At 37.9% G+C, this 27129-nt stretch overlaps 1 protein-coding gene across 7 annotated transcripts in view; it reads right to left on the bottom strand.

Moving 5' to 3' along the window:
• LOC127645479 (cAMP-specific 3',5'-cyclic phosphodiesterase 4B-like) overlaps window positions 1-27129 on the bottom strand; it is a 71072-nt gene that overhangs the window by 22015 nt on the left and 21928 nt on the right. For 2 of the 7 annotated variants that reach the window (XM_052129109.1, XM_052129110.1), the window contains 5 exons: window positions 24859-25079; window positions 13549-13746; window positions 12276-12312; window positions 12095-12165; window positions 11515-11564 (listed from right to left, as the gene is read on the bottom strand). In XM_052129109.1, the coding sequence (XP_051985069.1) occupies window positions 11515-11564; window positions 12095-12165; window positions 12276-12312; window positions 13549-13746; window positions 24859-25079 (577 nt within the window). Of the gene's footprint in view, window positions 1-6208; window positions 6790-11514; window positions 11565-12094; window positions 12166-12275; window positions 12313-13548; window positions 13747-22475; window positions 22755-24069; window positions 24102-24858; window positions 25080-27129 lie in introns of those variants that run through there. The other 5 variants (XM_052129113.1, XM_052129112.1, XM_052129111.1 and 2 more) reach the window with 5 other exon arrangements.

The raw sequence follows: 27129 nt of genomic DNA, 5'->3' as shown, positions 1-27129 counted from the left end.
GTTGCACAATTTCCTATGTGCACAACCCCATGACGTACTTCACTAGTAAGTAAACATTGAGACCTTTGAGAAGCCAAACCATTCAAGAGCACATGCAGGTCTGAGTCTCTGTTTGATCCGCCCACCGTAAGACTCCATTTACAAAAGACCATAGTGTAGATTTACCCAGCATCCTCTCTGTCCCACAAAACTACCTCTGTGAGTGTGGTTGACCGTTCCACGAGCCCCTCCCCAGTTTACCGCTGTACACTGCCCCTCTCTGTCTGCTCGCATCCCCAGCCACATCGCTGATACGTGGTCCGGGTTTCCTCAAATCTGCCTATAAAGAGCCCAGCGGTTTACAGCTTCTCATATCGACCGGTCCTGCTGTATGTGATTCATAAAGCTACAAACTCACGACAGCTGTGTGATTCAAATGCTTTTCATTGTCAAGGCCAATTCTGTGTCATTTCAGTGTGGAGTGGACAGGCTGATGTTGTTAAAATGCCCCATCAAAAGGAGCCACTGAAAGCCAAAAGACTGTAACTGTTGAGCATGTGTCTTATCAGAAGGCAAAGATGATCATCTGTCTGGCCCTTAAATATGACAGTTAATCATAAGCTGATTCTACAAAGTTACCAAAATTACAATAATCACATTACGTTTAAACATGCTGTGGTTCTTACAGGGAGATGCATTCTCACGATCCTGTCAAAATTAGGAAATCTCAATCCAAGAACCTAGATTATCTATTTAATCATGCCGAAATAGGCATGATAACATTAATTAATGGTAACATTTTAAAATACATTTTATTTATTAATATTAATTAATGCAGAAGGTAAAAAAATAGTGTTACATTTTAAATGACGACTTTGAGTTAATTACGTTTAAGTACATTGGGTTACAAATTTTGTAAATAATATTAGGTCACACTTTCGTGTTAGTGTACATATGTAGTTAGAATAATTTGCATCACGTCTGTGGAGTGGATATCGGATCTTCTCATTTCGATTAAGATCGAAACAGAGACCAATGTCCTTTATGTCCTGCCGTGCTACTCACTCCAGACCGGCTGCACCGATCAAGAGAATGACTTCTGGAATGGCCTCGATGCCCATCTTCGGACCATTGGCGACGAAGAGTTGCTCCTGAATGGCAGCGACCTAAACGGACAAGTCGGGACACCAGGGATGGTTTCAAATGGATACACAGCAAACATGGATACGGAACTCGAAATGAGGAAGGCAAGCGAGTTCTTGAGTGCGCCGAAGCACGTGACCTGATAATCACTAACACCTTCTTCAAGAAGCAGCCTTCACATCTTGTCCCGTACAGCAGTGGCGGCCACGTGACACTCTTTCGGCAGCGAGACTTGAAGCTGGCCACCAATGCCAAAGTCATTCCATCGGACAATGTAGCTCCACAACACCAGACACTCATGCTCGACATGCACCTCCAAGTTCAGCTGCAGATGAAGCAGCCAATGGCAGGGCAAGAATGGATAAAGTGATGGAAACTGGCCGAACATTGAGCCAGCATGGTGGAAGCACTCAGTCAGCTGGAAGTGGGTGCTGCGTCGCCAGTGGCCATGTAGGAATCAATCGCTGCACACATCACTGCCTGCCCCAGAGACATCCTCAGAAGATCAAAAACCAATGTCTGCTTCATCGAAAAGGAAGTCTGGTGGTGGAATGAAGATGTCCAACGCACCATCAAGGAGAAGAAGGCCGCCTTCAAGACATGGAATAAATTGAGAAGAGAAGAAGACCTGCAGCGGTATCACGTCCTCAAATTGGCGGCGAAGTGTGTGGTGGCTCAGGCTAGAGCCGCATATCTTCAATACTTATATGACCAACTGGACACCCCTGATGGGGCTAATGAGATCTACAGGCTAGCCAGTGTGCAGGACATTAGACATGTCAAGCACGTCAAGGACGAGAATGGTTGTCAGAAAAACAGAAAAGTCAACAATCTGATTACAGTTTTAGAGAATTGTTAATTTGTAGTGGTTTACTTTTTTGAGTAGCTTACCCAAACTGACAGACACCTAGCAATAACACTGGACACTCTAGCAACTGTATAGCAATGCCCAAAAACAACCAGAACACTATAGCAACACCCTGGTAACCATCCAAAACACCCTACAGTGTGGCCAGGGTATATAATACATACTATTTTGTTTTAATTTCCTTTAAAAGGAACTGAATGCTTTGCCACTGAATGCACTACATTTTGATTGAAATACTAAATGGCTTGGATACAAACTGATAAGTAGTGTTTTTAATAGAGTGGCACTTTGCCATATGTCTAACCCACATACAGTATGCCCTAAATGAACCCAGCATGGAGGTCATTTGTTGAAGCTGATGAATTGGTGGAATTTAGCTCATTGAATCACGCTCTAGAGGCAGAGCACATGTTTGTCCTCTGGTACGGCTCATTGGCTCTCACCATCCCACTCTTGTTTTTGTTTGTCCGGGCTTGGCACGTGGGCAAGAGGACTAGAATGCCAAACAGCTCCATGAATTAATGCTAGCTGTGTCATTTGGGTCACCTGTACTCAGCAGCAATGGGACAGCTGCCAAATATGAATGCCATGATTTCCTGCAGTCCAAACAAAAGACTCGAACCATAAGAGTGTGAGTCCTCCAACTAAATTGAAACAAAGTGTCAGTATCCTCAATTATCTGAAAGAATAGTTAAACAGAGAAAGATCTTTGCATTGGTGTTTCTACAATGAGTTTAGCCAAATAATGCCACTGGAAATCACTGCATTTAAAAGAATTACCTACATTTTTGGGTCTTTAAATGTGTTTTTATATGGTCTTTAGTGTTTTCTTTTTTCCCTTAGCTTGAGCTGCATGAAGATTCTTCAAAAAATTTAAAATAAAATAAAATAACATCACACAAGTTTGGAAAACATGAGGGTGAGTAGGCTAAACTATGGCAGAATTAATTTTTTACATCACTATTCCTTTGAGGGTCTTGTGTAGGTTATTTGACATTTGTTGCTCTTACGAAGATCTTACTTGGGGGTCTTTCACAGTTTACAACAGTGTTTTTTTTTCTTTTTTCCGGCCTACTTCTATGCTGCAACTCTGGTAAACAACTCTTTCCACTCCCTCCCTCTCCTTTAATTTCTTTCATTCTCTCTCTTTCTCTCTCTCTCAGCCTCTTTCACGTCTGAAACTCATCTTGTGCCTGTTTGACAGCCTCCACAGTGCACCATAGAGAGCTGTTGGCCAGAAATTACTTTAGAGAAGGGATGCCGGTCAGCTTTACAGCTCTGCTGATGTCAATGGCATAATTCAAATACTAATCAGGGTGCATGCTTTAAGACCTGCACTACCACATTGCAGCTTGGGTGAATGTAAAATCTGGATTGGAGTTGCTCTGAGGATGGATCTGTTTGAGAAAACCTGTGAGAGTTCAGATGAGTTTAGATTGCATGTGATAAACCAGGTTGACTTTAATAACTGATGAGTAAGATTGAGAAAGATGGGTGATTTCTTTCTCAAAAATATCTGTTTTGTGTTACAGTTTTTCTTTACAGTTTAAAGAATTACAGAACTACAATATTTAAGAAACTTATGTTATAGAGTCTTTAACCTCACTGATATGAGCAGGACAGGTTGGGAGCATCTTAAGTTGATGTCTGAGCTATAAATATTACACCACATTTCATATCATACAAAGACTTATATAAATACCCTATTGAAAAGACAAGGATAGACCAGCATGACCTTATTGATGAACTTGGTTGACCAAGTTCTGGTTAATCAATAGTGGTTGGGATTTCGATTATGCCCAGTGACTCAAGTCTTATGAATCCTTTCACCAAAGAAATTCCTTCAGATTCGTTCATGCACCTTTACTGAGGAAAAGTGAGTCACCAGTAAGTGGCAAAAATGAGCATATATTTTACTTTGAGTAAGTCACTGAATCATTGATTCATTAAAAAAACACTGAGTCATTTACAACTGAAACAACTGAAGTAAATGGTTTGTTCACTCAAAAGCTTTGTTCAAAAACAGATTTGTTGTGAACAAAACACTATAATTAATCAAGTTAACTGGAGAATTTAGAATTTTTGCTGCTTGTTTTTAATTTAATTAAAATGTTCTTAGGCGGCACAATTCCAGAACATTTTGTCAAAACTTAATTTCATTACGTTCTATCGATTTAAATGTGTAAAATTAAAGTTTACTTAAAACTTGAAACTACATGAATACTTGTGGTGTTAATATAGCATTGATGAAACTGGGCAGGGATTTCCATTTCCCAGCATGTTTTGCATGGGACTGCATAAGGAAAACAAGTATTGATATTAAGGGTTATTTTAAGCATTTGTTTTTGGCACCAGTAGGTGTAAATTGTAGAGACTGTTGTGTGTGAAAATACCAGGAGATCAGCAAACCAGCCCATCTGGCACCAACAATTATGCCATGCTCCAAATCACTGAGATCACATTTTTTCCTCATTCTGATGGTTGATGTGAACATTAACTGAAGCTCCTGACCTTTATCTGAGTGGTTTTATGCACTGCTGCCACACGATTGGCTGATTAGATAATCGCATGGATGACTTTTGGTGCAAACTTACAGTACTTAGACCCTGCAACAAAAGATATGATGGCACAACGTAGGGCTTCTGTTTGCAATAAATAATGCATTACAAATAAATAATATTAGTATAATCAAAATGTTCAACTATACCATCTGCTCCACATTCCCTCAACTCTGCAAACAATGCAGATTTGAAATATGAAATAATCTTTGTATTGAGCAAGCGTTCAGTGTGTGACAATGAAATCTTCTGTTGCTCAAACATCCTCTGGCTATCTGAAGTTCTGTTAAAATCTGTGAAGCTTTTTGTGGGCTTAAAAATGACACATTAACACGTGATTCCTTCTGCTGTGTTTAACAACAGCTGACTGATAAATTCTATTAGTAAGGTTTCATGTTCCACAATAAACAAGCCATGCACACACATTAGCACGATGGGATGTACACGAGCATGCAAAAATGTACGGTTTGTTTACACATCCTGCAACACTTCATCAGAATATATGCTCTGTGCATGAAAGCAAACGTGCAATTTTGCTACCACAACTGTTGACTGTTTCACAACCGGTCTGTTCAATATGCGCAAGGGAAGTTTAACAAAAAAGACAAAGCAGATATTTTGCAATGTTAGCAAAAATAAAGTGCTCTTTTCCTTGAATGAACTACCAGTTGCTTTAACAAGTATTTGAAAACTTAAGTCATAACTTAATAATGTATGAATGTCATTGCATAAGATAACAAAATACCAAATGGCATCTGCAAATGATTGATTTTGTCTTCAGTCTGATAGCTGTGCTCAGGTTCAGGTAGAGACTCTATACAGCTGTGGATCATTAAACCTGCATTCAGTCTGACATTCTTCTGCACAGCCTTCTTCCTTCAGCAGGACAGGCCCTTGACACTGTATGTGTGTGTGTGTGTGTGTGTGAGAGAGCAAGAGAGAGAGAGAAAGAGAGAAAGCGAGAGAGAGAGCACGAGAGAGACAGAGACAGATAGAGACAAAAAGAGAGAGAATATAAGCACAAGCCAGAGGGTAAGACATCGCTTTGCCTTAGGATTCTAGCTCTTGATGAAAGCTCTTCTCTATTTTTTTTTTTTGTAATTGTATTTTTTCTCTCCCTCCCTAATTTCTCTAGAAGTGTTTTATTAAGCTGAGTTTCAGGGCCAGTCCAATAAATATGGGAGTGAGAAAATAAATCTCTCTCTTTTTCTAATGCTTTATGTTTAGATTAATTTGAGGACACACATACACAAAGCTCAGACATTTTGTAATACATACAATATAACTTGTATATTGACACATAATTGATTTGAGTTAGGAGTTATGCCAACTAAATATGAATTGAGAGAATTAGTTGGGTGAACTATTCCTTTAACTCATGAATTAAGACAACTTTGTGAGGCTCACTAGAGGAAAGGTAAAAAATGGTAACAAATTAAGATCAAGCAGTGTTCAGTGGACCAATTACTATCAAGTATTCAGCAATGCAGCTTCTCTAATCTATAATAATAATTCTCTAATCTAATAACAGTTACATCCTCATGCTGTGTTATTACATGCACAACCGGCCAACAGGGACACTGGTGTGCGTTAGTAGCACGTAACGTGCGTTACACTCTGATTTCTACAGGCCAGCGAGATGTAAGTGAGCGCATTTTACCACTTTTTTCAGAGTGAGAGTGCGTGCTTCTTCGTGCCAGGACCATGTGGCATCTTCGTGTTCAAGCGCACAGGAAGTGAAGGTAGTAGGTGGGTGGTGACTGACGTCAATGAGGCTGAAGAACCCAGTGAAACAGGAACTAAAACATCCCACAATCCTTGCCCCCCTCCTTTGAACTGTCAGCTCAGTAGATCGGTGGCTAAAGCTCGTACACCTGGAGCATACACACACACACAAACCCCTGCATGCACACTTACTAGACATGTCAGAATGAAAATGCTTTCTGTCAGCATAAACCAAAATTTGCACAATATGTTCTTTCAAAAACATGTCTGACTCATTTTTCACCTCAAAACAACAAGATTTTTCAAAACTTTTGTTTGAAATAAATTAGACCAATTTTAGGACAATTATGTTTTCTTTGATTTTTAATTTTTTTCATTTTTTTCATTTCGACATTTTAATCACATTTCCCCATTTATTTCCAACTTTAATGAACAGATGTTTTACTTTTGAGTGTTACTTTGTCCTATTATTCCCATTATTCTCAGTTGTGATTCTCTTTAGATTGTATTACTGTTAATGTTACAATATTGTTTTTTTATGTGTTGCATTAAAAATACTAATCAGCATTAAGTAAAGCCTACTTTACATTTCAAAATATAATACTAATAAAAATAACAAAAAACACAATTATAGTAATTAGTGGTCAAGCCCTGAAAGGGTGAAGACTCCTATTGTAATTGTTAGTATTCTTCTTATTATTTTTTTCTGCCATGGGGATCTTTGTCAGCCCATAGAACTGTTCGCAGGAATTTGAACTGACACCACAGCAAATTTGGAGTCTGTAACTCAAACCCTAGATTGTGTGGTCACGCAGAGAACAATGGTTGGTCATGATTTGATTTTATGTAAATGTTTTGTTGTTGCTCTTACTCCTATAACATGTGTCCAATCGACATGAAATTGAAATCTGCTAATTATTTGCAGACCATGTCTGAAAATATTAGCAAATAGGTTTTTGTTGGTTAGAATTGTTTCACAAACAAATTTGAAAGTACCAAATTTATAAAAAAAAATCAAAGAGGAATTAAGGCTGTTGCATTTGCTTAGTAAAATGAAAATATTTTAGGACCTTGCCCTGGGGGTCACTGTGAATTGTGGATGCCCTGTAGTAAACAATGTCTAAATGTGCTTGCTTTAAATATTTCAATCAATTAGACAAATTGTTTTCAATTAAGTTAGTCATGGAAATAATCAAAACTTTTTTTTAGTTTAAATTGGATTAAACTAAATATTGTATATATGTCTATAAATTTATTGCATATAACACTAATGACTTTTCCAAAACATCCTACAAAGTGCTTGAGACTACACAAAACAATGTATAGTGTGCAATGTTGCACTTAACACCCTCTGCACAACCTTGAGTAAACGCTATTTATCAATGTACTAATAGCCAAAAGAGCTCTGTCGTGCCACATATAAGATGTGTATGCTTGGGGGGGCCCTGTAGCACATGCCTTTTGAGCGGGGGGTGGGGGGTGGGGGGGGGGGCTACTCTGTAGTGCCCCGTTTAAAATGGGTGAGTAATTCAGCCTCTGTAGCAACCCCATTTTCACCTACAGTCACCAAAATTGGTACATATATAGATCTCATCAAGCCGGACCATTTTCATGATTCTAGTTATTAGCTCTGCCCAACAGGAAGTTGGCCATTTTGGATTTTTTTGAATATTGCAGTCTCTGAACTTTTAAATAATCCTCCTATGACAAGACATTGACAATGCTAAATTGTGATCAGATTTTTGATATATCGAATGGTGTTGCACGGTATAAAATTAATGGTGAAAAATAAGAAACAGGAAGAATATCACACCTTCTGTGTGCAATGTTTGATTTAGACCAAAATTGAGATGTACGTTTAGTCTTGGGTCTAATCAGATGGATGTGACTATTTTGGGTCACGGTAATAGCGCAACCATCTGGCAGCAGGATGTATGGTTGTTACAACAGACTTTAAATTAGTCCATGTTTATTTACCCAAACTGCTTCAAAATTGTTTAGAATAATGTCAAAAGCCAAATGGATGTGTCCACCTTGCATTGTTTTCCAAAAGCTACCAGGTGGAAATGGACCCATGGTCCTTGGGACCATCATCGCTGCTTGCAGCTATATTTATTATCATTATTATTCTTTTTCATGGTTTTCAGTACTTTACAGTCACCAGAATGGGTATGGCAAATTGTCTGCACTTATATAGCGCTTTTTTTAACCTTAGCGGTTTTGTAAACTCATTCAACCATTCACACACACACTCACACACCAATGGCAGCCATTGGGAGCAACTTGGGGTTCAGTGTCTTGCCCAAGGACACTTCGGCGTGTGGGCCGGGAAACGAACCACCAACCCTGTGATTAGTGGCCGACCCACTCTACCACCTGAGCCACATCTGCCCACAAAAAAAAATCATAAACACATTTTACTCTCTGTTTTTGTCAGAGAGCATTCTCAATTTATTAGCAGTGCATAGTAAACAGACACATACATATATCCACCTTTAATTCAGTTGGGGGCCATTATCAGCCTTGAATGTGGACCACTTCCAGTATAAGCCACTTCCAGCTATTTTAGCTATACAAAAATACAAAATTATGCTGCTTTATATTACAGGCTGGCAATAAATGTCTACATATTATTATCATTAATTATGATTTACATATACTCATTGGTTTTGTATGCATATAGTTTTACCATTTGTTGCATTTTGCCATCGTTTTATCACACTGTTGCACTGGCAGAATAAATGAAATCAGGCTCTGACACGGACATTCCTGGGCACCGTCTTGACACACCTCCACAAACTTTACACAACCAGCAAGAGAAGAAAGATGCAGAGAAAATGCTGCTTCAACATTTTTTTGCACCAAAACTGCATCGTTTCATCTTGACAAAATAATAAACACATTTTACTCTCTGTTCTTTTCAGAGAGCATTCTCAATTTCTTAGCAGTGCATAGTAAACAGACACATAGATCTCGCATTCAGCATGGCTTATGAAACATCGCCTTTGGAAATAAATAAATAAAGGCATCATCAGAGGTTATGCAGGTACATATGAACAGAGGTTTACATGGAGACAAGAAAGTCTGCATCGTCACGATCTTGGTAAAAAAGATTTTATTACCTTCACTTCAAAACAACAACACAGCAACAAGTGAATGATTTACTTAATCTTTTACTATGAAAATTAACTTGTGTTAATGTAGAAAATTATCTGATATTGGCACATAATTCTGCTGTACATCCTGTGGCTGTGTGATAGTTGATAATATCACTAAATTCTGGTATAATAACCTTCTGGTTAATGACACTGTGGTCAATGCCAGCAGAACTTTCTCACACTCGCCGGAAATGCAGCTGCTGCTTACTTTCGCATTGCAAAAAAAGGTGGACAGTTCTCATAAAGCCAAATAACTTTCATACTCACAGCTATTAGCTCCACTCAACAGTAAGCTCTGCAGTGCCTCCTTTAAAATGGGCATGTTAGACGGCCTCTGTAGCACCCCCAGTTTCACCGACAGTTCTCACCAAGCCGGACAACTTTTATAATAATAGTCAATAGCTCTGCCCAACAGGAAGTCAGCCATTTGGAAATCGCAAGCTATGAACTTTTAATACTTCTCCTAGGGGATTAATTTGACTCGAAACAAATTTGTGTAACATCTTTCCAAGACATTGTAGATGCTAAATTGCGAACAGAATTTTTATATTTTTAACAATGTCGCCATGGCGAAGCAATAAATGTATGGCTAACAATGTGAAACAGGAAGTTCCTTATATCTTCTGTGAGCAATGCATTATTTTGATTCAGCTGTATGTTTGTTAATGGGGCTGATCACATTTTTGTGACTATTATGGGTCACGGTTATAGCACCTCCATCTGGCAGCAGGAAGTATGGCACTTTTGACATACTTTGAAATTACCCTCTTATGTTTACATGAATTGCTTCAAAATTCTTAAGAATACTGTCAAGACACTGCTATTGTAAATGTGTAAAGGGATATTTGCCATGACAACACATTAATTGTTATTATTCCTTTCTTCCTATATTTGGGTGTTTTTGAGGCACTTGGCATGCTTAATGAAATTTTGCACACACATCAGAGTCGTTGGCCTTAGGTCTGGGCAAAAGTTCATGCATGGATGTGTAGGGGGGCTCTGTAGCACTCCCTTTAAAATGGGTGTGCAAGACGGGCCTGTGTAGCACATCCATTTTCACCTACAGTCATCAAAATTGGTACATATATAGTTCTCATCAAGCTGGACAACTTTCATAATGATAGTCATTAGGTCATTTTGGATTTTTGAATATTGCAGTCTCTGAACTTTGAAATACTCCTCCTAGGTGATTCATGAGACTGTCACCACATTTAGACAACATTATTCCAAGACACTGAAGATGCTAAATTGCGAATAGATGTTGATATATCAAATAGTGTTGCCATTAATTAAATGAATGGCGAAAAATTTGAAACAGGAAGTGTCTCATATCTTCTGAGTGATCTAGATCAAAATTGAGATGTATGTTGAGTCTTGGGGGCTAATCACATGGATCTGACTATTTTGGGTCATGTTCATAGCACCACCACCTGCCAGCAGGAAGTGTGGCTCTTAAAACAGACTTTAAAATAGTCCTCTTATATTTACTCAAATTGCTTCAAAATGGTTAAGAATAATGTCAAATGCCAAGTGCATGTGTCCACCAAGCATTGTTTTCAGAAAACCACCAGGTGGAAATGGACCAGTTGTGCTTGGGCCCATCATCGCTGCTTGCAGCTATATTTTATATTGTAATTATTTAATATATAATATACATTGTATACTACATATATAAAACATGTAATTGTTTATAAATTGTAAAGTATTGTTAATATTATTTGTACTGCCTAAATGAAATGAAATTAAAAAAAACATTTCAATACTCTCTCTGATACATATAGACACACACTTAAAAGGTGCACTTATAAGTTAACTGAGAAGTTTTTTGCAATTACAAATGTATTTAAAACAGATCCTATTGTTCGATTCATGAGACAAATTTTGAAGTTTGAAGATGTGATATGAGAAATTCTACCATAATTAGTGTAAGATTCAAAGTCTGCAACTGTGTACTTAGCTTTTGTTTATCTGACTGATGTCGCATTCAGGGCTATGAGCAATATAATATAATTCATCTCAGTGTATACCGCAGAAAGCATTCAGAGTTAGTAATAAGACAATAGGAAAGCTCTATTGCTCCTACCTGACAAATTAGCCTTGGTCATTGGGGGCTGACTGCTGACTGGTGATCTTCTATAAAATTATGCAGAAAATAAATAAATAAATACCAAATGGGACAATTCACAAAAGGAAGTGATTTAATTCAATTTTCAATTGAACACATTAGAAAATAACATTGCAAATCTCATTATCTGTGAATATGTGACGCTTTTTATTTTTTTGAGTCTGGGAGTGTCACTGTTCTGTTTGTAGTCCATATACAGACATCTGTCTAACCCAGTTAAACACTGCTGAAGCTTATGGAAAAGTAAGCACCAATAATGTAACTTAGAAAATAACATAGTAGAAACTCAGGAGTTAACGCTATTAGAAACTAACATTAACTAACTTAAACGAACATGTCTTTTAACAGTTTGGTTACCAATGCAAAAATCATTATGAATGTTATAAATGTGACAAATTAAAAATGTGAGAAAAAAGGTCAGTAGGTCAGTGTGGTGTCCTTTATGTTGGACAAAAATAATCATTTTAGGTGAGTTCTGCCCTCTTGTGGTTGATTTACATAATGCAACCCTTATGAAATGTCAATAAACAGCACTTACTTGCTGGAGGGACACTGTACATTTGTCAGGATGCTGAAATTATTCCTAACAGTGCGTAGACTTGCAAGCACCTATTGCACAAAATGACAGCAAGAGCGATATGAAAGCGTATTAAGAACAATATGAACAAATGCCATCATATTTGGTCATTGTACATCATTATAATGAGATATTAACATACCTGAGCAAAAGGAGTAACTATCAGGTCTTCACCATGTCTGAGAACCAACAAATAAAGAACAAATACAAAAAGTAATTTATTTTTACTTTTTAAAATAAGTTAAATATTTTTACTTTAGTCTACTTTTTTAATAGAATGTATTATATAATTCTTCTCATCATTTACATTCCAGATGTGTATGACTTTCTTTCTTCTGCTGAACACAAATGAAGATTTTTAGAAGAATATTTCAGCTCTGTTGGTCCATACAATCCATGGTAGCCAGAAATGTGAAGCTCCAAAAAGCACATAAAGGCAGCATAAAAGTAATCCATAAGACTCCAGTGGTTAGATCCATGTCTTCAGAAGTGATATGATAGGTGTGGGTGAGAAACAGATCAATGTTTAAGTGGTTTTTACTATATATTATCCTCCCTGCCCAATAGGGGGCAATATGCATGAAGAATGTGAATTGCCAAAAAACAAAAGAAGAAGACTGTGGAAGTGAAAGTGCAGAATTATATTAAAGAAGGTCTTAAATATTGATCTGTTTCTCATCCACACCTATCATATCACTTCTGAAGACATGGATAAAACCACTGTAGTCTTATGGATTATTTTTATGCTGCCTTTATGTGCTTTTGTCACCATTCACTTGCATTGTATGGATCTACAGAACTGAGATATTAATTTCTAAAAATCTTCATTTGCAGCAGAGGAAAGAAAGGCATGCACATCTGGGATGGCATCAGGGTGAGTAAGTGATGAAAGAATTTTTACTTTTGGGTGAACTATCCCTTTAAATGACTAAAAAGTTTAATAGGTTATGCTATGCAGTTTTACTGCAGTGTACTTTTCTGACTATGATCTGCCATTGCAATTATGGAAATTATTTATTGCAGTGGTGCTCAATCCTGCCTGTGGAGATCTTCTTTCCAGCCAAGTTCAGTTTGAAACCTGCTCAAACACACCTGCCTGTAGGTGTCAAGTGAACCTGAAGATCTTGGTTAGTTGGTTCAAGTGTGTTTGATAAGTGTTGAAAAAAAATTTCCATGTTAAAAAATACTTTCTTAATATGCAGTAAGCCATTTGTGGGCTGATTTCCACCCAAAAGTATAACATGGTGGCTATATCAAAACATTCCTATGTCTAGCCTATTTTCAATATACTGTGACTTAGAGACTAATCCCTGTTAAGCATATTTTAAATATTAGTTATTATGTGAATGTGGATGCAGCCTTGAATTATCATACATCAGTAGAGGTGAACAGAAATGTGCTGAGCTCTTACTCACAGCTGCTCTCCTACAAGGGAGGAGTTGCGTGAGGTGGATTTGGGCGAGAGGTCGTAGTCGCTGTCCGAGCGATAGAGGAAAGACTCCCGCCGCTGACCGTGACTGGCCATGCTGGGATGCAGGGCGAGACTGGAGCCCGGAGACGCCTGCAGGTCCAGTGGACTGCAGCCCATAGAGGGGCCATTCTCCACCTCCAAACTACACAGAGGGACATGTAAAGTGGAGATAGTAATTATAAAGGATAACTCTGTGCATAATCAGTATGATCAATGAGCTAACATTGAGCAATCGTTTGTTATATGTCATCGATGGATTTGTGGTTTAATTGGCACACTTGAGGTCCTCTCTGCAGTTAAAAGGGGGTTTGTGTCTTCATCTATGACATTGCTGTATTCAACAATAGAATTGACTGTGTTAGCATCAGATGGACCAACTGTGCCATGAGTGAGTGACAGTTCTGCCCCTTTACCCTCATTATAATCAGAAATGACTGATTGTTGCTGGCAGTGGTGACTGTTAACGTTTGAATAGTCACTAACTAGATTTATCATTACACTAATTGATTTAAGTGTTGTTAGTATTGTGTTATTGTAAATAATTATTTTTACAGTGTTACATTGTGTGAAATGTAAAATTATTTATTTGAATGCATTTTGATTTTTACATTTACTTTGCACAGTAAATATGGACAACTCTGTGTTCCACAACTGCTGTGAAATGTGAAATATAAGCTGCTTCTTTCAACTTACTTTCATCCTCAATACACTGCACAAATAATTCAATTCTGCAAACCTGTGTGGTCCATTAATATTAATACAAACCAATAAAGCAAATATACATTTGCTTGCCATTTAAACAAGACAACCAAAGTAACCTTTATGCAACGTATCAGTGTGTTCACATGACATTTCCATAAACACCCAGATGGGACAGAAACAGTGGAAGTATTTTCATTAGTTTGGTAACACTTTCTTACAGTACATATTACATGTTACTATTATTAATTACTATAGTAGTAATAATCACAATATGTAAGAACAAGCAGCTCTACAAATAATTACACTTTCTCACAATTACATTTACATTTAAATTTATGTATTTGGCAGACGCTTTTATCCAAAGCGACTTACAGTGCACTTATAACAGGGACAATCCCCCCGGAGCAACCTGGAGTTAAGTGTCTCGCTCAAGGACACAATGGTGGTGGCTGTGGGGATCGAACCAGCAACCTTCTGATTAACAGTTATGTGCTTTAGCCCACTATGCCACCACCAATCCAATTAGCAACTCTTTGTGAGGCACCACACCCCACTGAGCGAAGATTGCAAATTGACACCTCATTGTTGCCCTTTCACATCTGTCCCATTCTCTCCACTCTCCTCCTCATCCTCACCCATTCCCCTTCAGCTCAAAATCATCCTCAAACCTTTTTATTTTTCCTGCTTTTTACAATATCAAAATATCAACATCTAGTGTTGCAAATTATTGCAGTTAATTAAAATCTCTGAAATGATCACATTTGTTTTGAGACTAAATACTTATGAAATACATTCTTAAATATTTTTATTAGAATACAATTTAAAAAATCCCTATTTTTCATAAAATGTTGTACTTTTTAACAGTTACATTTTTGTATTTTTAGCCACTTCTTAAATGTCCAATCAATGGAAGTTGAGCGTAGTTCTAGCGGGAAGACCAGCAGGTGTACATCATCACATCATTAGCTGGATAACTGCTAGCCAATCGCACGTAAGCCATTGGTTTATAAGTCTGCTCACAATCTATCACATTGCTGTTTCGGTGTGCTAACACTGCAACCTCCACCTCCCCACCACCACCCGCAGGGGGGGTAGGCTCCTCGCCCCTGCCTCCTATCTCCGGCAGGACATGACGGTTTCGGGTACAACTCCCTCGGACTGCCGGACGGGGCCTACGCCAAAGAGAGAGACATCACCTCCCGTTTTACATCTATCAAATAAATGGCATCTCAAACTTCAATCAAGCCTTCTTCCCGATTGAATTTTTTTTCTCATCTACCACAGTAATGTATTTGAATTATCTGAAATTACTTTTATTAAATATATTATATTTATATATTATTTATATTGAAAAATGGAAAGAGAAGGCTCGTTGTCACGAACACCGGTGAAGGCACCTCCCCCTTCAGCCACCGGAGATCAGATTACACTCGCACACAATGACCATAGAAAAAATCATCCAGGAATTTTATAAAGAGGCCAAAAGGTGCAAAAAGTGCTCAGTGCAGGAACAAAACATTTTTGATTTGCACCGTCATCATTGTCAGTTATAAATATAATTGTAATTATAAATGCATATACATCGAATGATCATATATATGTAAATATTTGGGGGGCTCCTTAGGAGATTTTGAAACCTGCAATTAATTGTAATTATTTTGATTATATTGATTGATTAATTCATTGGCACATCATGTAATTAATGAACAAAAATCAGATTAATAGATGTGTAAAAAAAATTAGTTTGCCATTAGATACTTTAGATCTTAAAAAATCAAAGGCCCACCCTGCACACCCTACTACTAGCTCCAAGTGATTCCCATGGGGTGAACCGGGCACACACAACTAAATCTAGTGATTTACCTCATTAAATAGAGGACTGGATTCCCTAGACTAGGGCCAGATACACGGTAGTCCCATCCAGATGCTGCACCTGTTACTAGGAACTAATCTAAATCAAATGGCAAGCACCTGTAAAAATAAATAAATGAATAAATACAAATAATTATAATATTTATTGTATTATCTTCCACCTCATTCACAGAATGGTTTTGCGCAAGTCCTCACCAAAAGACATGCAAACCTTTACAGAGCTTTATAGAGTCCTCAGACGTTCCATCACATATTCGAAACTTAAGGATGTCACACATTCCGTGGTAGCTATGACGACAGAATTGGGGGGCGGCACAGATGTCAGTGTGTGGGGTCATGAGCAGGGTTGGTATAATCAATGCACAAACTAGAACTTTCGACTTTTCCTCTTTACAAGAACCGAACAGCATCAAGAGTTTTGATCAACTCTATTTAACAAATAATTTTGGATAAATTCCAATGTATCATCATGTGAAGGCACTGGCAGCATCTCTAATGTTTCTGAAATAAATGAATCCGTTATCTCATTGGACTTTCATATGTAGCAAGAAACCACAATAACGGTGGCAACCAAACACACCTTGTATGAAGTATGATATAAACTCTCAATAATCGCCACATGACACATAACTGATGGAGTCAGCACACCAACAACAGCATAAATAAAATAATAAGTTGGCCTAATGAAAAAGATAAATTATTTTTTTGAGGTGTTGTGTTTCTAAATAGGCCCCTGAATAAATGTGTGTGTGTGTGTGTGTGTGTGTGTGTGTGTGTGTGTGTGTGTGTGTGTTAGACAGAAGAAAGAAATTCATAAAGTTTTTGGGTGAAATATCCCTTCTCCTGAGCTAGAAAGAGCAACCTTTCAACAATGAACATTTCCTTTGGGAGCACATATCATGATGAGAGAGTCATATCTGTGAACATTCAGATGGATGATTGAGCTCAGAGAATTATCTTTTATAGTTTAGACAATGTTCCATGAAAAGCTCAGAGGCCTGAAACACAAGCCTGACTGAGTCAGCACATCTCCACTGATAAAGTCTTTAGCAACGGTTCAAACACAAAAACAAAGAGGCAAAGGAGAGTGAATGATGCCAGAGACATGAAGAAAAGCATTGAGGAGAAAATAATGGAGTCAGTCGCAGAGCTAATGGAAAACAGCACTGAGCAGAGATGAAAAGATTGATGGAGGAGAACAAGCAAGAGAGAAATCATGGAGAATAGGTTTAAATTGATGCTTTGATGAGAAAGGTCACACAGCTTCAGTGAAAAATAAACCAGAGAGAAAACAAACCAAATGAGAGAGATAATTTAACTGCAATCAAGAAGAAAATAACAATGAGATTTAATATTCATAATTATATGCCTTTTTCAGATCAGAGAAATGAATATAGCAATTTATTATTACTGATTGTTGATATATTTGTAAAAACAATTTTCCCTGTCACTGAAAATATTTAAAATTGAAAATTATCTCATCATTTATTCATCCTCATGCCATCCCAGATGTGTATGACTTACTTTTCTCTGCAGAACACAAATTAAGATTTTTAGAAGAATTTCAGCTCTTAAGGTCCATACAATGCAAGTGAATGGTGGCCAGAACTTTGAAAGTCCAAAAAGCACATAAGGCACATAAAAGTAATCCATTAGACTCCAGTGTTTTAATCCATGTCTTCTGAAGCAATATGATAGTAACTGGTTACAAAAAAGATCAATAATTACTATTAATCTCCACTTTCACATTTCACAATTTTCTTTTGTTTTCTGGTGAATAGCATTCTATGTGCATATCGCCACCTACTGGGCAGGGATACAATTTATAGTTAAAAGAACTTAAATATTGATCTGTTTCTCATCCACACCTATCATAATTCTTCAGAAGACATGGATTAAACCACTGGAGTCATCTGGATTACTTTTATGCTGCCTTCATATGCTTTTTGAAGCATTAAAATTCTGGTCACCATTCACTTGCATTGAATAGACAATTTTGTGTGTGTGTGTTAGCAGATGAAAGAAAGTCATACACGTCTGGGAGGGCATGAGGGTGAGTAAATGATGAGAAATTATTTTCATTTTTGGGTGAACTATCTCTTTAAGCAAGGCCACACAGGCTCTGGTTTATATATATATAAATACACACACAACAGTTAGTTCTGGTCCTCAAATCTGATTGGATTCCATGAGCACTTATGGTCTGACACCATCAGCACTCCGACGCTTCACTGTGTGTATCACTCCACTTGTGTTCGTGCCATTCTAAACTAAAGTGTAAGAGCAGTGCAGATGTGTTAAGAGCTACTGTTTGTCTTTTTATTTTTACATTACATATGTTAGCCAGCAGGTGGTGGCAAAAGATCATTTTTGTGTGTAATATGAGCCAGTTAGGTGAATGCGTGTCAGCCGTTTACATACAACAGCTCTTTGTGATCGCTTGTATTACTACCACACTACTAAAGATGGTAAATAGCTTTAAACTAACAACTTCAGCATTACGGCTCATCACAGCTGAGAGACACAATGGACTGATTAATTACACAGTGCGTGCTGTTTAAAATGGCGAAGGACATTGCAGTTTCTATAGTGATCGACACTTGTGCACTGGCTACTGCAAAATAGGGAGAATTACCTCTGCTTGGATGCTATTTTTCCACTGAGAAATCTGATCTTCAAAAAGTTGTCAGCATGTATGTGGCAACCGGTGATCACACGCTCCATCTCTCTCTCTCTCTCTCTCTCTCTCTCTCTCACACTCACACACACACACACACACACACACACGTTGTGTTTCCATGTTTAATGGGGACTTTCCATAGACATAATGGTTTTTATACTGTACAAACTTTATATTCTATCCCCTAAACCTAACCCTACCCCTAAACCTAACCCTCACAGAAAACATTCTGCATTTTTACATTTTCAAAAAACATAATTTAGTATGATTTATAAGCTGTTTTCCTCATGGGGACCGACAAAATGTCCCCACAAGGTCAAAAATTTTGGGTTTTACTATCCTTATGGGGACATTTGGTCCCCACAAAGTGATAAATACACGCTCACACATACACACACACACACACACACACACACACACACACACACACACACACACACACACACACACACACACACACATCCATCCTTGTTTATCCAATAAATTGTTAGAAACAGCACAAGCCATGATTCTATTTCTGAAGTTACATTTTTGAATTACTAACGAAGGCTTGGACACCAGCAACGTCAGATTCCACCCACAAGTAGTTCCATCCACAAATGTGTTTTTTATGACCGTGCTCAGTTTTTCCTAATTTTTACAAATTTTAAAAACAATTTTTATAAATATATATATATATATAAAAAAATATACATATATATAAATATTTAAGCAATATCATATGAGCAATCATGCTATATGACCCTACATCAGCACTGCTGTGAATACCTATGGCACTCTATATATTATATATTATTTGCGATTGGTAGAATTTTTTCCTATAATTTAACACTATGTAGGTCCTATTAATAGATAGCAACACAAGAAAAACATGTGTGATGTGCAAGATTTGGTTACATTGTCAATAGTCAATCCTGTCAGATTTTCTTCAAGACATGAAGCTGACAGTCATTTCGAGACCATCCTTTATATCAGTTCATTCTTAATCAAATTTGAATGCAGTTTTGTCAATAGTTATAATAAGTATTTGACATGACAACACATTATTGGAAGAAATACTCAAAATAGAACTCAAAAATACTTACAATACAAATCTGTGTTATTATGGTATATTATATATGTTACTTGATTTTAAGAAAGGGAATTTCAAATTGCTTGTGTTACACAACATACAATACAAATTATCCATTGTCAGTTTTAAGTTAAAAGAATGCAACAAAAGGCAAAAAAATAATAAAAGAGAGGGTATTGAGATGTCATCTCAGCTGACAGAAAAATAGGCCACAGAGTGACACGGTTAAAAGGGACTGGGGGAAATTGCATCTGGCTTCATGCCAGAAGGTTGCGAAGGGTGTCTGATGACAGATTCAGAATGATATAAGAGGCTGTCAAAGCCCTTGGTATTGTAGAAGAGCCTAGCAGCAAATATTCCAACTCTTACATGTATGTGTGTGTGTGTGTTATAATAGTTTGGTGTTGCAAGAGTCTTGTTACTGCTGAAAGTGCTGGATAATCATAAGTGGCACCCTGGAGGGCAGAAACTCTATGGGGATTAGACTGCCTGAGGGTTTCAAACTACAGAATAACTCAGACTACTGAGAAATGTTAACAAGATTTTTCTGAAAATGTGAATTATCAATAAAATTTGCTGTCAAAATGAGGGTTGATGGTTGACAAGGCTAGGGCATTGTTAGGGTTATCTGGGTGGGTTGCGTATTAGTCCAAGTCAAAAGAGCCCACCCCAAGTATCTACGATATTCTGGTCTCTTGCTATAGCTTGGGTAACTCCTTCTATGAAAGCCTTAAAGGGATAGTTCCCCCAAAATGTAAATTCTCTAATCATTTACTCACCCTCATGAAATCCCAGGTGTGTATGACTTTCTTTCTTCACAGAACACATTTGAAAAAATATCTTAGCTTAGTACGTCCTTAAAATGCAAGTAAATGGATATTTATCTTTTGAAGCTCCAAAAATCACAGACAGTCAGCATAAACGTCATCGATACAACCCCAGCTGTTAAATTCATTTCTTCTAAAACGATATGGCAAACGCTTTTATCCCAAACAACTTACAGTGCATTCAAAGTATTCATTTTATCGTTTCATGTGTTCCCTGGTAATCCCATGCTCTACCGGTTGAACTACAGGAACCCCCATGTGCTAGACGGACATCTTTGACTGTTACACTGCACGCCACTTTTTTCTTTTTTTTAGCACATCATGCATGAGCGCTGCATATTCAGGAGTTAGATGTTGTTCTCTACTCTTTTTTAACAGTTATTTGATGCAAGCTTGTACTAGATTAATGTCTTTTTTCTTACCTCATTTAAAATCTAAAGAATTTAGAAATGAGTTATTTTGAAACATGTTTAAAATCATGATGACTACTCATCGTGTGAGATGAAGTGATCAGTCATATCAGTTGCCTAATAAAAGCTCTTTTATTCTATATGGGGCGGGAGCACCACATGGGGAGAGCCATGTTAGCATCACATGACCAGCTGATACTACTCACTTAATCTCAGAAACTGTCCTGTTATTGAACACTTTCAGTCATGGCTTAAAGTGCAAAGTGAATTTCTACAATGACATTGGTAACTGAAAACTACTGTGTTTGAATCCAAGCCACTAGGTGTCAATGTGAGTCACTTCGACATACTTCAAAAAATGACTAGGTGCACCTTTAAACAGTAGAGCCAGTTCACACCAAATGCGTTTTTGTGTCCGTCTGCACAGTTTTTAACAGTTTTTCTATGTCAACTTGCACTAAACAAAAGTTTCTGACTATTGTTCAGCACAACCTTTTTAAGAGTTAGAGGCTGTTCACACGGAATGAGTTTTTGAGCCCATCTGCACTAATTGTAACTGATTTTCTATGCAAATATGAGCTATATGGACATCTTTGACGGTTGTGGTGCACCCCACTATTTTTCAGCGCATCCTGTGTGGGTGCTGCATTTTTGTAGTTAGAGGCAGTTCACACCAAATATGTTTTTGTGTTCATCTGCACTGCTTTTTTTTTTTAACTGTTTTTCTATGTAAATATGAGCTAGACTGACGTATACCACCACACCACGGCCCACTGTTTTGTTCAGCGTCTGTGTTTTTATGTTGCCAGGTCAAAGCACAAGAACTTCAGCTTTAAATTAAAATCTGTTTCATTTGTTGCATTTTTTTTAACACACATTAAGAGCACATTCGATTTAAATGGCGCCTTTCACAGGAAAGTTCACGCCCATCACTGAGGGGTAAGGGTTTGTTTAAAATGTCAAAATTAATAGCAACTGTGATGCTTGCATTAGCGATTCAAAATAAAATAATCTTCAAATTCAAACACAACTTTAACCTCTTAAAAACTGTCTTTAGATGAACAATTATACAACCCTTGTGGCTTATGTATTCATGAAAAGGTTGCTCATTTGGTAGGGGTGCAAGCAATGACAATGTTATGAGTTTCATTTCAAAGGAATGCATGGACTATTAAAATGAATACCACAAATGTAAGTCACTTTGGATAAAAGGCCTTGCCAAATGTACAATAACAATAATAAAGTATTTTGAGTTAGATTACATTTAACGAGGACACTGCAAATAAGATAGCAAACACTGAGTCTTACCAGGTGTGAGATACCGCCACTGTGAAGCGTCTGCGTTGGCGGACATTTTTATTCACCAGCTTTCTGAAAATGCCTGGGGAGTTCTGGGGTGATTTCCTTGCAATGACTGCGAGCTCTCTCACATCAGACGGACAGTCTGCGTCCTGTTTTAAATCCATGTGGAAGTCTCATGCACAACGCTGGCTGACAGTGCTAAGGTTTAAATCCAGTAGTGTGGCCGCAGAAGTGTGTGTTGCAGTGTGATGTAGACCAGACTCTCCCTTTCTGCTTCCATCCTGCCCTTTTCCCTCTATCCTCCCCTCTTCCCTACTTGTGAGGCCTCTGCCGCCCTGCCTTCCCAAGAGTCATCTTTCTGGAACACTCTGGAACCTCAGTCTACATGACACCCGACTCGACCCTGTTTTGATGTGGTATGAACTTGATACACATAGACAGGTGCAAAATTCATTTTCAAAATGTTGTCCGAGTCTCAATATTTGGTCTAATATCAGACACTATATCCCAGAGGATTACAATCCAGATTCAAGATCATTTTAATTCAGATTTGACCAATTTTAATTCAGTAAACCGGTAAATGAACTTTTACCGGTATACTGTTAATGATTTTAAACTATGCAAAGTTCAATATTTGCACAACAAACCAAAGAGGGAGTCTGTTATCACAAATAACACCATGGATGTGATTTGTTCCAGTCTTGTGAAATGTATGTCTCCATCAAAATGCAAACAGTCAATGAAACTACTTCAATGTGTATAATTCAGTATGTATTTAAAGTAGTTGCTCTGGATGTTAAAAAAGGAAATTCTTTGAACATTTTATAAAATCATATTGTAGGGTATTCTAGCTCATCAGGCTAGTTGGTTAGCTTGCTTACTATAAGATAACTCAAAATACAAAGAAATAATTTTTTCATTTGACCATGTGTTTCTTCAGGTGTATCATGTCATATGTGAAATACATTGATAACCAAACTCAATACCACCCAAAAAGTTTAGGGGTCCAAGGGGGTTACAATTTTTAAAATTGTCACTAGACCGATTTTGTCGATACCTATAAGGTGGAAAAGGCCAATAACTGTAGATCTACACTTTCACTTTCAATTTCACATCCAGACACCTACTGATTGGGGCTGGTCAAAAGGGGAAATTTATAGTAAAAACATAGATTATACCACTAGAGTGTTATGGATTACTTTTATGCCTCCTATATTTCATTTTGGGACCTTATGAGTTTTAGTCACGATTCACTTGCATTGCATGGATCTACACAGTTGAGATATTCTTCTACAAATCTTAATTTGTGCTCTTCAGAAAAAAACCCACATCTGGGATGACATGAGTGTGAGTACATGATGACAGAATTTTCATTTTTGGCTGAACTATCCCTTTAATTTGATTAAGTCATTCGTAATGCTTCATGGGATTGTAGTTCATTTCCTCCTGAAAGACATTAAGTACTTTGTCTTGTAACTCTGTCTTTTTGTACAACTGTGTGTTTTTTAGCTTCAAATCAAATTTGTAATGTTGTGATTCACTTGGAAGCTGGTTGGTTTGGTTCATGGTTTAGAATGCATTTCTGATAACTTCACTATACCTATCCCTGAAATCCATCCCATCCATCCATCCATCTTCAACCGCTTATCCGATGTCGGGGCAGCTGCTCCAGCAAGGGGCCCCAAACTTCCCTATCCTGAGCCACATTAACCAGCTCTGACAGGACCCCGAGGCGTTCCCAGGCCAGTGTGGAGGTGTAATCTCTCCACCTAATCCTGGGTCTTCCCCGAGGCCTCCTCCCAGCTGGACGTGCCTGAAACACCTCCCTAGGGAGGCGGCCAGGGGGCATCCTTGCCAGATGCCCAAATGCCCAAACCACCTCAACTGACTCCTTTCGACGCAAAGGCAGCGGCTCTGTTGCATTTATAACCATATAACCAAAGTGAGGAAGAATATAAATTAAAGGAGCCTTGAAACTTTATTTCAATTTTGTGTTTTAGTTTTAGCATCTTCAAACCATTCCTTGAGTAGATGTGGCTCAGGTGGTAGAGTGGGTTGGCCACTAATCGCAGGATTGGCGGTTCGATTCCCAGCCCACATGGCTCCACATGCCGAAGTGTCCTTGGGCAAGAAACTGAAACCCAAGTTGCTCCCAATGGCAGTCTAGTACCTTGCATGCAGCTCTGCCGTCATTGGTGTGTGAGTGTGTGTGTGTGAATGGGACACAGTCTAAAGTGCTTCGGTAACCTCTAAGGATAAAAAAGGTGCTATATAAGTGCAGACCATTGACCATTACTCCAATTATACAGCTATGGCTAAAAAAGCACTATTCAGTCCACCAGAGAGCATGGTCAGATTTAACTGTTGTATAAAACAACAATGAGCTCACCTATCAGGAGGCACTGGTGTGATGTCTATACGTGGTGTGGTAATGAAGCCCAGCGAGGTGGGTCTGGTAACGTGATCTTCTTGAGGACTGCGGGCCCTCTCTGCCTGCCTCCATGACAACGGCGGCAACACAAGGGTTCCCGAGTGCCGTCTGGGGCCTCGCCAGAGGTCAACGCCCAATGTGGCTCCTGAAGACGTGCATCCAGAAGGGTCCTTGCTGTCCTAACACAGCAAAGAAAGAACAAAAATGTTTTATGTCAACCACTTTTTAAAATACCTCATAACATAACATAACTCATACTTCAAAATCAATGATTCAGCAAAATCACGTATTGTAGTGTGGTTACACATACACAGGAGGGCACTGTATGACTGATATGAACACATAAATAGCTGGGAGCAGAAGTTCAACCAGAAGATGGAGCACCAAAAGAAAAAATAATGGAAGAAATTGCAATGCTTTACGTAATCTTTTATTTGTAAAAATATATAATATGCGCCGATCCGCCTCTGAAATGACTTTCCTTAATCAATCTTACCAATAAACCCCTCACCTCCAACCACTTGTATTGCCCACTTTTCACAATCCAATCAATTCCTAATAGTTATAATCCCTATCTTAATATTTTCTCATTAAATATCTTGTTTCAGCCACATCAGATTACTAAATTAAAATGGGTTGTGAATGCTGTTTCATGTTGACTTTAAAGGGACTTTGCAATTACATCCCTCAAACAGTCCGTAATCAATGGTGTAATTATAGTTTTGTGAATCACACAAGTGTGGGAACTTGGATTCCTCTCGGTCACTTCTTTTTAAATCACCTTAGCTCATAAATTATGTTCTTATCTTGGTTTTGGTCAAGTTGATGACTCTTATATTTAGAGAGTGAGGCCCTCATCTACATGACTGATATAGAGCCCTGTTGCATTTCTACATCACTCCAGCATGTTGACTCTGTCTCCTGACAGTACTTTATAGGTACTGCGTGTTTAATGGCTGGCTCCCTCGCTGTGATTGCATATCACTGTCAGTGTTACATCTGGACGGTGTTCTTTTTTAACAGCCTAGCTGAAGACTGAATGTATCACCATGAAATATGTTTATAGCTCAATAGAATTGCCTAGAACAAGGGAGCGTTACCGGGAATTCCTCGAGCACGGCCTGTAGATGTAAAAGATAACTAAATGACATAGATGAGAATACAGAAATGGAGTGGAAAAACAGAACAATTGAGAGAGTGAAAGAGAGAAATGATAAATAGCTTCTGCGTCTGCTGAGTATCAACAAGTACAGAATAGGCTGTCATTTTTGGAAATGTAATGACTGTCTTCCCTGTTAGGTATTGAGAATGCTTTTTTTCTCAAAAATGCTGCAGCACTATTTGGGTGAATCTCATGAATCCTGTCAGGAACATATTTCACCCAAAAATAAAAGGAATGAAAGACTTTCTTTTAGCTTTAAAGAGACAGTTCACCCAAAAATGAAAATTCTCTCATAATTTACTCACCCTCATTCCGGCTTTCTTTCTTTTGCAGAACACAAATTGAGACTTTTTGATGGAGATATAATGTTAATATGCTGTATTCATACAATGCAAGTCATTGTGGTCCAAAACTTTCAAGCTCCACAAAGGACATCATGGCATCATAAAGGTAAACCATATGATTTGAATGGTTTAATCCATGTCTTCTGAAGCCATACAATATGTTTGGGTGAGAAACAGACAAAAATGAACTCCTTTTTAACAATATATCTTGACATCTGCAGTTTCCTAAAGGCACAATCTTTGCTCTTGATGCATGCACAGAGCATGTGTACATTCGCACAGCGCAAAACTGATCGGATCACTTTAGAAGACATGGATTAAACTACTTTTGTTTGCCTTTTTTGGAGACATACAGACAGTGTCAAGATTTGGTGGTGTCAAGAATCTTAAAAAAATATTAATGGTATTAAAATAGGCTTCATTTTCTTTGTGAAATTTTTGAAATTATTTTTGATATTGGGGTAAAATGTGATCTGGACATCTTTGTGTGAGATTAACACATTTTAGAAATTCATATTTATCATTCTGTTACAATGTCATCATTGGAAGGCCATGAAAAAACAGACTACAAATAGATTGCCTAGTTAATTAATGGTGGGAAAATGAATTGCATGGAAAGTGGTATCCCTTGGGAAGTGTTTGAAGAGCCATCTAATCATGTCACTCTTTGCAGATGATATACAATCAGCAGAGCCATTGCAATGAAAGTGATCCCTCCTCAGA

This window comes from Xyrauchen texanus, chromosome 6 (assembly GCF_025860055.1).
Source record: "Xyrauchen texanus isolate HMW12.3.18 chromosome 6, RBS_HiC_50CHRs, whole genome shotgun sequence".
NCBI classification, from domain to species: Eukaryota; Metazoa; Chordata; class Actinopteri; order Cypriniformes; family Catostomidae; genus Xyrauchen; species Xyrauchen texanus.
This window is presented reverse-complemented; position numbering and strand designations above follow the sequence as displayed.